Below are 12,237 nucleotides of genomic sequence, written 5' to 3'. Positions count from 1 at the left end.
TTTTTTTTTGTTATCTACTTTTTCTGCCATTTCTTTTTAAGTAATTGGCAGTACAGGATAACCATTCCCTTCAAATTCTTTGAGAATACATCTTAAATAGAAATTTCATTTATTTATAGCAATAAAACTTATATGTAAGTAACAGATTTGGTTCTGCAAGTTAACCTTTAGGGCGGAGAGGCCAAAAATACACATTCGGGGGACCTGATCTCTCTAGCTCTTATCTAAATAGTCTTTCAGAAGAGAAGAGCTGGAGAGTTCTGGTTATAGCTAGAATAACCAGTGGTTTGACTGGAAGGAATTACTGTGCAAGTCAGTTGGTAGAGCTAAATGATCCAGAAGAGTAAATATTAATTTATGAGTCTGAAGCACTGCTATTTTCTGTTTAGTTGATATGGAAAATTTAGATGCCTAGCTGCTTTGATATTTCATGAAACATACCGAATGCCTATAGTCTACTTGGTGTTGTGCCAAATACAAAGTTAAATGTTATGCAATCAAGCAGGGCAACTAAATAACTTCTTATAGTGCAGTGACATCAGTCGAGGTTGAAAAACTGTTCTGTAGGTAGGCAGAGGAAGGAGCGATGGAGTAGATTTCTAATTCTGCAGGCTGACATATGGTTTTAGTTCCTGTTTGGAGTAGGAGGTAGTCCTGTTACCCATCTGACAATTGTATTTTACTCCTCTCCTGTTTTTGGAATACCAGTGAGTATGGGTTGTTGAGGGCGCACGGCGGACAGCGGGCGGTGTCAAGGGCGGATGCACAGCGGCGCGAAGAACAGGCATGGGGTCCGCCAAATTATGGAGCGAGGCGGAGGTAAGGTGGAGGGACAGCAGGGACTTTATTGGATGCCTCTAGGGCGGCTGGGCCCGAGTGGCCCGAGCTGCAGTGCGCCAGAGCCCTCTTGAGGGGGGGGCGATGAGGGGCCCGCGCAGAGTGCTGGGCGGAAGAGACCAAGCCTGTACAGGGCTGGTCGAGGGGTCCGCTAAGGGCGGATGGAAGAGCCCTCTCCGGCGGGCTTTTAGGGCCCGGAGGGGACGGGGGTCCTTACCTGCCCCACGTTTGGGCGCCAACTGAGGGCGCACGGCGGGCAGCGGGCGGTGTCAAGGGCGGACGCACAGCGGCGCGAAGAATGCTGTGGAGACAGAGAGTGGTGGCAACGCGTCTGCTTTATTGAGGAAGACAAGCGTTTATATAGGCCAGGGCGCTGGCGTAGCAAGGCTAAGCCAAATAAGGCAATGTATGCGAGGGGAGGCCGCTAACTGGCTGGGGGACGGTTGGGGGTGAGGTACGAGGGTAAGGGGCGACGTGTGGGGTGCGGATTGGCTTAAGCTGAAGGCGACCTCCGATCGGTTGTTGGAGGCTGTTGCTAGGTAAAGGGGCAGAGGCGAGGTTATCATTCTGGCGGGGGGTATAAGGGGGCTGGGGCAGAAGATAAGGGGAAGTTGTGGGTTGGGTTCTGGTGAGGCGCGGGAGAGGCAGGCCGATTACCCTAGGGCGGCCCCTATGGAGACCGGATGCTGGGTGGAGATCGAGGAGGCAGCCGTTACCGGGCAAGAGTAGCAGGGGGGCGACAATCTACCCGCACCAAGCACTCACCCAGCAGGAGACGAGGCCTCATCTCAACGTGCTGGGCCTGCCCAACGATGGTAGCATGCTTGTTACCTCAGGTTGTTCCGCAGATGGAGTTGGCGGTCCGAGCTTTGCCATCATCAATCTACCATGGAGCATATCTGGGTGTCATCAGTTCCTAGCAGTTTCCAGCTGAAAGTGACCTTGACTTTACCCAATTTAACCCCTTCAGTTCAAAGAGATTGAGGCCTCAGGATGTTAGGGGATGAGTCAGAATAATGTGGAGAGATCTTTAATGTTGATGTACTCATATGCCTAGTTTTGTTATTTCTCTGATAAATTTAAAATAGAGTGATTATGTGCTATTTTAGAATTTTGCCAGCCATTAGGAATGGACATTCAAAAAAAGAACGTGAGCAGATTTTTCCTATTTCTAGTCATTTTTTATTAATGTTTATTTACTTCTGACTCAGTCTTTTTGCTGCAACAGGCAGGAACTCCCCCACAGTTAATGATGGTGGCCATGATGCCTAATGGCAAAATAAAATAGGGAAGTTCCGAGAAGTCACAGCTAATCCTTCACAGAGCAGAAACCACTATGAAGAATAATATTTTGGCGTTTATTTTTTGGAGAAAAGTATGTCTTTTAAACAGAAGCAGTTGTATCTTAGCCTCATTTTATATTATAACACAGAATTGTTTTAGGAAGATTGGTATCAGGGAAGGCGAGCACGGCGTTTTGCATGGAACGTTTGTTTCAGGTCGTGTCGACATTGTTACTCTGGCTTTGTCCGTTGTTTTTCATTGTAAATTGTATGAGAGAGAATTCTCTCCTAATTTTAAATTTTTCAGTATAGCTGAAAAAGTGTTTCTGGTGAGTCTTGCACACACACATGCGCGTGTACAGAGTACGGAGAAGGTCATTCTCACTAGTTTAGCATCATTGGAATTACTCTCAACGTGGTGAACGCAAACCTTTTATTCACGCTTGGTGCTAGTAAGGCCAAGTTTTACAATACTGTCTGTGTTTCTTATTGCAGGTACATGTTGGGACTTGCAGCGATTCCAGCAGTTATACAGTTTTTTGGCTTCCTCTTTTTACCTGAAAGCCCTCGATGGCTTATTCAGAAAGGACAGACTCAGAAGGCCCGTAGAATTTTATCTCAGATGCGTGGTAACCAGACCATCGATGAGGAATATGATAGCATCAAAAACAACATTGAAGAAGAGGAAAAAGAGGTCGGCTCAGGTATGCAGACTGCATAATTATGTGAATTTTAAAACCACAGAGTGGTGTCATTTAAAAATTACATTATTTCAGTATTATTTAATATCGCTAAGTGAAATAGGGGCTTTATGTGTATAGCCAATCCAAAATAGATATCTTTTAATTTTATAGGCAATACAATATGCTATGAAAAAAAGAAGAAAAAATCCTGATTATGTTAGCGTTCTTACATAATTATTATTTTTGTATTCTTTTTGTATTCTTTTTAATTCAATGTGTGCATGTATTTATATATGTAAGAATATATTGATATATAAATAGAAGCATATATCCATATATAAAAATCTGAGATATGTAACCATGTATGTTATAGACTTCCCTTATTTACTAAAAAGTTATCTAGTGTAAGTTATTATCAAAATAAATCACTTCAGTAAAAAAAAAATTAACTTGTTTACATGTGCTACATTAATTTCCATACTAATTTTGTAAAGAATAGGAACATCTTCTTGCACTAGTTTTGGAATAATTTTGTACTTCTCTGTTTTCACAAATATATTTAAGTAGGGGTCTAATCCTAAATTTCACCCTGTCAGAAAACCAAGAATAGGAAGCATCTAGTTAATTTATATGGATGAATTTATTTTCTTAGAACAAATGTTGGTATTAAGAAAAAAATCCCCAGGCAGGATCTCTGGTCTTGACAGTCTGATTTAGGTAAGTGATTCGTAATATGTTAAGTGATGGGAAAAGGTAGAACTTTCAAAATGCATTTCCAGCAATAACTAACAGCCTCCTTAGGTTCACATTTCCCAAATTTGTCTCCTTTTTCCTCAATGTTCCCTTTACCTCTACATTAATTGGTAGCACAAATGGAGATGCTAATTTACATTAGCAAATCAGTACAGTTGAAGCGCATAGTGCTGATGTGTGAGTGGAAAAACTTTTCAGAGTATTAGGTTTTATTAAATACCATTTAGAATACAAGTTTTAATTACTTTATGGAAAGGATAGGACAACATAATAAACAAGCCTTATTGTTTAGAGCTAGGGATACCATTGATTTTACTACAAAGTATTAAGCATATAGCCTCATTTTAACCACTTAACCTCTTAAAATGAATTACTGTTGTACCATATAATTGTTGGTGGTGTACGCTGAGTTTCACAACTATTTGGAATGTATATCCAATGGGATTTTTAAAAGTTCAAGGCACATAGAATTGCAGCTATCTGCACCAGACTTTCGTTTTTGTTATCAGAAGTATGGTTGCTAAATCACATACTTTTACTTGGGAGTAGAGAAAATAATTAACTATTTATCTGTTTCCCAGTATTGTTTCATATACGCATTTGGTACAAGTGTTTAAAAATACTGTAGTGTTATCCATTGGGTCCTAATAACATTTTTTTTTTTTTTTAAGATTTATTTTCTTTCTTTCTTTCCCCTCCCTCCCACCCCCGTTGTCTGTTCTCTGCTGCTGCTGTTCTTCTTTGTCCGCTCTGTTGTTGTCAGCGGCACAGGAATCTGTGTTTCTTTTTGTTGCGTCATCTTGCTGTGTCAGCTCTCCGTGTGTACAGTGCCATCCCTGGGCAGGCTGCACTTTCTTTTGCGCTGGGCGGCTCTCCTTCCGGGGCGCACTCCTTCCGCGTGGGGCTCCCCTATGCGGGGGACACCCCTGCGTGGCAGGGCACTCCTTGCTTACATCAGCACTGCGCATGGGCCAGCTCCACATGGGTCAGCGGGGCCCGGGGTTTGAACCGTGGACCTCCCATGTGGTAGGTGGACACCCTAACCGCTGGGCCAGGTCTGCTTCCCTGGTTCTAATAACACTTGTCTCATACTCGGGTAAATGTCAACACTGTAACTAATGGGATTGATAGTATTATCAGTATCTGGATTTATATTATTATAAGTACTATCATCTATGTTTAATTTTAAAACCAATTTTAATGTTCCTTTTTCTTAAAGTACAGAATTAATAGCTTCGTGGGATTATCATGAATGTACGTAGACAGATTTCCCAGTGCTAAAAGCTGCAGCACCAGTGATTTTTGGCCTTGTTTTTATGACTGAGACACTTAAGTGCAGTAAAACCTATTGCTGTGCAAGTATGACTTTTATTTTGCAGGTGTAATGTCCAGGAGCAAGATTCCATGCTACTGTAGTTGGAAAACAGGGGCTAGTGCTGGGGCTTTACTGACAAACCTTCAATCAGTGTGAGTTTAAAAAAAAAAAAAAATATTCAGGGGACAGATGTACCTAAAGGGACAGCCGACTTCAAAGTAATAAAAATTTCATAGCCCAGAGGAAATGGGTCGGTGGTTGAGTTGGAGGGTTTGAGAGTGGCATGGACTGATCTGTCCATGGACCCTAAGGAGTGGATTTTGAGCCATGCCGTCAAGCCTGGGAGCTGTGGGCAGTGGGGCGCTGCTGCCCGAGAGGAGAACCTGGGCACACAGGAAGTTGGAAGGAAGTTGTGTAACGCGCACTCTTTGTTACAACAGGAGAGCTTTGATCCTCAGGCATGGTGGCTAGTTAACTCTGAGCTTGCACATCAGTAAGCCACGTCCTTGTATAGGAGTCTTTCCGTGGGTTTGCTTCTGTAATGCCATTGGATTATGTGATCCTTCTTCTTTTCATAGAATTTTGTTTCTAGGTCACTGGAATTTAAATGGGATCTCTTTTAGGAAAATGGGCATAATTAGTTAACTTATATTTTGGATGTGTGAGATGTCAGTGCATATAGCATTTAACTTCTCCTGGTTTAAAACGCATTTTTTTAAACATAATGAATATAGTGGTTTGCTCTGACTGCCAGCAGCAGAGATGAGGCTCCAGGCCCTGCTGTGGAACAGGGTCGGATTGTAATGATCCCATGGCTTCTGCATGGGCGAGCTGAGTCTTGTGTGATTTCCCTGTGTAGTCAGGGGGTACGAGGCAGTTGATAGGAAAAGAAGCCAGCGTTTGGTTTTCGTGTGTGCTCAGCGCAGTGTTTACGTGCTGTAGGTGTAATAAAGTAAGAAGAGAAGACGGAAGAGTTTGGTTCAGGAAACGTACCAAAGTAGGAGGCAGGGCAGTGGAAGGCCAGGTCCAGCTCTACCCAGAGCTTGCTGGTTCATGACGATTGCTAAGAGGCTCTCGAGAGAGTCGCTGAGCCTGTTTCTTTTTTTAAGTTAGTAAGAAAAGGGAACAGAATCACAGCAGCTCTGAAGTTTTTTTATTTTTATTTTTATTTTTAGAGGTTTCAAAGTCTGTGATAAATGCCTGTTTTTTATTTCTAAATACTATGCAATATTCTTCTGTTCATAAAACATTTATTACGTGACGCTCAGTAGAGCTGGGGACATGGCACTTAATAAGACAGACAAGGTTCTGGCCCATTCTGTTAGGAGGAGCATACCAAAGATAAATTAAAAGATCGAAAATTACCACCTGTCTGTATGTGTTCCTGCAGCACTAATGAGATGATGTTGTAGTAGAGTTGGGTGGACAAAGCCTTGTCTGACTATAAAATAGTTTACTTATTTTTATACACAGAACATGTGTGTTCTACAATCTCCTTTTTTTTTTAAAGATTTATTTTGTTTATTTATTCCCCCCCGCCCCTTGTTTGCACTCGCTGTCTGCTCTCTGCGTCTGTTCGCTGTGTGTTCTTTGTGTCTGCTCTTCTTTTTCAGGAGGCACTGGGAACCAAACCTGGGACCTCTTATGGGGGAGGGAGGTGCATAATTGCTTGAGCCTCCTCAGTGCCCTGCTTGTCGTGGTTCTCATTGTGTTTCCTCATTGTGTCATCTTGTTGCGTCCTCCTGTTGCATCACCTTGCCGCACCAGCCCGTCATGTCAGCTTGCTGTCTTGCTCATCTTTTTTAGGAGGCACCAGGAACTGAACATGGGACCTCCCATGTGGTAGGCGGGTTGCGCAACTGCTTGAGCCACATCCACTTCCCAACAATCTGCTTTTTATTAGCTGTAAATATTTTCTTAGATACAGAGAGATAATGTTTTTATATTAATAATAAGTATAAAATAAGTGTATTTGGAACTTGTTCAAAATGCATTTTAAATTATAGTATATACTTTAATAGCTCACTGTTTTTGAGTTAAATTGCATTTCTTTGGGCTATGAAGGGGAGGCCTCCTCTTAGGTTTGATAGAACTGTATTTGTTTAAATTCATTTTTGAAAGTGAAAGTCATTAACAGTAATTATTAAATCACCTTTATTTCCTGCTAAGATACATATATATATTTTATAAATATATCCCATTTTATACTACTTGTGGATTACATTCAGTTAAAGTGAAATGCAACTCTTCAGTCTGAAAAATGATATTATTAAATAAATTGTGTTTTTTAAAAAAATTACCATGTATGTACAAATTGTGGCAACTGCTTTGCAGGATCTACACAGGATAATAAAACAGAGGAATTGAAAAGGGACAGCTGTAGGTGGATGGTTAGAAAAGGCCTCTCTGAGGAGGTGAATTTGAAGGAGGAGAAGCAATCAGCTATGTAGAGAACTGGAGCAAAGAGTGCCCCACGCAGAGGGGACAAGTGCCAAATTATACATACATTTCGTTGTCAGTTTTGATAATAACTCTGACGACAGTGCTATAAGAATTGGCCATCTTTATTTACCCCAGGTTGCCAAGCCTAATGCCTTGCTTTGTAGAAACGTAATTACTACATTCAGAATTTTCGAAAGCACATTTGAACACAAAATAACATAAGTGTCTTACCGTTTTGTTGCATATTTCTTACTTTTGGTCTTTCTAGTTCGATGTAGAACAGTGTCATGACTTGTATATGCAGCATGCGGAGAAACCTGAGAGAAAACCTCGGTCATTAGGGCAATGATTCACAAACTTTGTTCCTTAGCTGTGAAGGTCAGAGAAGCAGGCTTTTTAGGGCTTGAGGACTGTAGCAGGAGGCAGCTACAGCAAGCTAAGAATTTGTTGAATTTTTACGTTTTATCCTGATAAGTATCAATAACTGTTTCTGTTCCACAGTGTAGCTGCATTCACCCGACTCTAATAGCGTTTCTTCCTGATTGTCCGTCGTGCCCCTTCATTGGCTTCGTGTCCCCCTTCGCTCGGTTACATACGTCCCTTGGGCATGGATTCCTGAGTTTGACAGACACAGACTTGAAGGTTTGGCGTTCCCCACCTGTGAAGGCCCATCAGGCAAGGCATTGAAAGTAGGGTCTGCCCACATCACTAGTGCCAGGTAGTCCTCTCTTAATTTATGGGCACATAAAAGGGCAAAGATCGACTGGATTGTGCAAAGCACGGGACTGTGTATCACAGGGGATCCCGTGGTGAAGGCGGCCTGTGGCTAACGGGGCAGATCGGAGGACGTTCTCTCCTGAACGACACGACCGTGAGGGTGTGAAGAGTCAGGTGGGTTGGGGAGACTATACCACATGGGAGCTGTGGGGCGTAGCTAGTGGAAGTGTTTCGATGCTGCCCTTTCATAGATTGTGACGTTCTTTCACAGCAGTGCACGGTCGTGTGGTGGGGTGATGTAGTGGAGCCCTGTATGGTGATACGCACGTTTTCTGCGTGAGTTCACAACTTTTACCATAAAAAAAAAAAGGACGAAGAGTCTTTGTCACATGCTTTAGTTCAAAACAGTTAATGATGGTCTCCCACAACCAGAACAGCAAGATCGATCAACACAATAGACAGCATTCCCCCAAAGGCAATCTCAGGAAAGTCTTAGAAAGGAGGGCTGTAAAAAAAAATAAAAAAAATAAAAAATAAAGAAAGGAGGGCCATGCCTTCACACGCTTTCAGCCACCTGGTTTGGTGGTGCTCTCTGACTGGCGTCTTTCCTTCCTTACCCTGCACCAGCGAGCAGCAGGTGTGTTCCTGGGACAGGTGAAAGGAGAGAAGAGGGGGCCGGCTGTCAGGTGTTCTCAGAAGCTGCCCCTCAGCCCTGCAGGGGCCGCCCCTGGGAGGGGAGGTCTCGAACACAGCCCCGGACTGTAGACGCATTCATCGGCGTGAAAACAGGAACAAGGCAACCTTTCTCTCTCTAAAGATACATGCCAACAGTCACGTTAGGATCACAGCAAAATGGCAGGGAAAGAGGCAGTGGCTTTGGAGAGTGAAATTCTCAGGATAACAACAACAGATTGAGGAAAGGAAGCAAGGCAAAGTAGAAACCAGTGAGGACCTTGGGCAGGGGCCAGCAAGCAGCCTCTGAAAAATCAGTCTGTCCATGACACAATGTGGCTGAACCTCAAACATTGTTAGGTGAAATAAGCCAGGCACAGAAAGACAAGTGTATGATTCCTCTTATCTTAAAAACTTAGAATAAGCAAAATCAGAGAGACAGGAGTAGAGTTTACCAGGCCTGGGAAGAGAGTAGACTTGGAGTTACTACTTACTAGGGTAGACTTGGAGTTACTACTTACTAGGGTAGACTTGGAGTTACTACTTACTGGATACAGAGTTTCCATTGGGGATTATGAAAAAGTTTTGTTAATGAATGGTGTAATGGTGGTACAACATTGTAAACAGAGTTAATGCTATGAAATTGTACATTTGAAAGTGGTTACAATGGCAAATTTTGTGTTAATTATATGTTCTACCAAAAAAATTATATTTCTTTATAGCATGGGGTCAATCCAGGGAACATAAAAGTGTTTATGGATTTTTTTTTTTTAACCCAAAGGCATAGAGCTTTTTTGTGTACCCCATGTTAATACAAAATTTTATGTATATGTGATTTTTCTTACAGATTAGATTGTCTAGATGATCTCGATCATAGATGCTTCCAGGGTAGATATGTTGAATAGAAGATAGTGAGAAATTTGTCCCTGCTCTCTGGTCACTAAAATCTTAGCATTTAGGCATATGTGAGAAGTAGCAACACAGAGGCTCTGTAATGCCACAGGTCGAAATTGGATCCAGCCCAATGGTTGCCAGTCACTGTGATAGGAGATTCAGTTTATCTATGCAGTGTATAATCTATGCAAAAATATTCAGACTGACAAGATTTGCGGTGTTTAATATTATCAACTAATGAACTCAGAATTTGCTCTGTGTTTTGCCTTCATGGGGAGTTTAATCAGAGTTTAATATCTAGCCTAGGAGGCAAAAAGCGTGGGAGGGAGTGGAATTTATTCAAGATGCTCCTGTAAGTTCAGTTTAAAACATGATTTGATTTACCTCGGTCTCTTTGGGGGTCACATCTCTCCTCTACAGCTAGCGGCAGCTACACCTCTCTTTTTCTTTCTAGAAATTTTGCTATTAGGTCATTAAGTCTTATCTCCTCATAAGTCATTTTCTTTTTCTGTGAATTGACATTGTCTGCAGCCGTTTCAATAAATCATATTCTGCAGAGAGGTCAGAGAGGGTATATATATATTTTGATAGAAATTCTTCCAAACGTTTCTTTAGAAATCCAATTTCAGGATAATGGCATTGCAGGAGAGTGTTCATTGCAATTGACATCTGCTGTATTTAGAGAAAAGTGTCTTTTTCCCCAGTGTTTTTGTTAGTTTGCTTTTATTTTCATGTGGTAGAATGCTGTTGTCTGGTCCAAAGTGATGCATACGTGTTATTTACTGGAGGACCTTGAAATAGATACTGACAAATAGCTTCTCAGCAAGATGACCCAAAAGTTTTTGAATGTTGATGAAGAAAACATTTCTGTATCTAATACTGCAGAGGTTGTTGCAAAATGACAAAACTTGTCAAACTGTGAGGCTATTATACATATTTCACATAGTAAACAGTAAATTAAAACAGAAGGTGGTGAAAAGCTGCTGTAAGTTTCCATCCTGCATTAACAAGCTTTAAGTTGAAGGACTATAAAATAATATATAACACTATTCAGTTTTTTCATAGTTTCTTTTTTTTAGGTGTTATGACTTATTTAAAAGAAACTACTAATTCAGTATGGTTTTAAATAAGGGTTGCTTTTCCAAGTCCCCGGAGGGGTAGGGAATGGGGCATATGGGAATCCCCTATATTTTTAATGTAACATTTATGTAATCTAAGTGTCTTTTAAAAATATATAAAATATATTAAAAAATAAAATAAAAATAAAAGTACCCAGAGGACTTTGAAAATCTTAAGCAAAATTGGAATGATTCTTGGATTTTGTGTTAAAATGTCACAGACTCTCTCCTTACCTGGGGATAAAGGACAGCACACACAGATTTTCCACGTAACATACTCACAGGGGAAAGAAACTTTTTTTTTTTTTCAGATTTACTTGTAAGCTTTCCAGCATACGTTTTCCATGATTAATATTGAAAATCCAGATTGTCTCAGTAAGTGGATATAATACTTGAAGGCTCTCTATTTGCTGCTTCCTTGCTTAAATGTATTTCTGTATTTCATTTAAAAGATCTATGCTGAAGGAATTTTGAAAGTGTCAGAATTTTCTTGTTACCAACTCATGGTGAAGTTCATATTGTTTTTTAGTGGTCTATTTTGAATACACTCAAACATGGGAAAAAACCAAGGTAGACCCTTCAAAAGGGATATAGTTCTTGAGTGGCTGCTTCAGGGTAGTTCCTTTCTCCCTTAACACTGAAATCATCATTCAGCTCAGGTCTGCTTTGTAAATAAGACCAAGGCCTGGAGACTCTTTCCTCCGGAGAATACAAATTGCTGTGCCATTTAAAGGTCACCAGGTCTCTGGAAAAGGTTAGAGGAAGATCCTGAAGAAAACCTGATTCAATCTCAAGGGCGAGAAAGATAAGACCACTGGGTAGGGTTGGGACCTTTCAGTGATAACAGCACAATTCTGTTGCTGGCCTCCAGAATCGGAATTATTAGTAGCCGTGTCATGTGCCTTCTGAAGAAACGTGCCTGTTCACAGTTGTCAGAAGACATATTCTCAGAGGCATCTCACAAATCAAAGCAATCACTCTCAGTCTGTTTTTCCCTAATATTTTAAATTTGATTTGGGAGATAAAGGGGTCAAATGTCATTAATTCCCTCCTTTTGTTGCCGCTTTATGTTCAGGACCTCAAAGCCCTCTGGTTTACCCGATGTTTTCAGTCAGAATCTTATTAAACACCTTCCATTTATCCACATTTCCCTTAACTTACCAGCACCCATCTTGCTTGAGATGCAGTCACCTTCAGCAAGGAGGGTGTCTGTCTGGCAGATTAGATCGAGGAGGAAATTACTAAGTTTATGAGGCTAGAGCTGCAATCAGTACAGCTCTTCCTCACTGAATTTTTTAAGTTCCCTTGTTGAAAATAACCTTGCAAATTATGTTTTTTTGAGAGACCCAAACTGACTTACCCTAATAATGCCTCTCTCCCAGAGGAAGAGTGAGAGACTTCCAAAGCCAACTTTGTAGAAAGGCAAAGACTTTTTGTAGTGCTATCTTTTTTTTTTTTTTCCCTGCATCTTCCCCTTTTCCCCTTTCCCCTATTAATAACATTTTACATGTGGATGGTACATT

The 12,237-nt window shown here is 41.2% G+C and overlaps 1 protein-coding gene across 1 annotated transcript in view; it reads left to right on the top strand.

The window, feature by feature from the left end:
- SLC2A13 (solute carrier family 2 member 13) overlaps positions 1–12,237 on the top strand; it is a 374,114-nt gene that overhangs the window by 98,699 nt on the left and 263,178 nt on the right. Inside the window, exon 3 of the mRNA XM_058307802.1 lies at positions 2,616–2,824. Within this exon, the coding sequence (XP_058163785.1) occupies positions 2,616–2,824 (209 nt within the window). The remainder of the gene's footprint in view (positions 1–2,615; positions 2,825–12,237) is intronic.

The sequence above is a fragment of the Dasypus novemcinctus genome, chromosome 12 (assembly GCF_030445035.2).
Source record: "Dasypus novemcinctus isolate mDasNov1 chromosome 12, mDasNov1.1.hap2, whole genome shotgun sequence".
NCBI classification, from domain to species: domain Eukaryota; kingdom Metazoa; phylum Chordata; class Mammalia; order Cingulata; family Dasypodidae; genus Dasypus; species Dasypus novemcinctus.
Note: the sequence above shows the minus strand (reverse complement) of the source record. Positions and strands in the feature narration are given on the sequence as shown.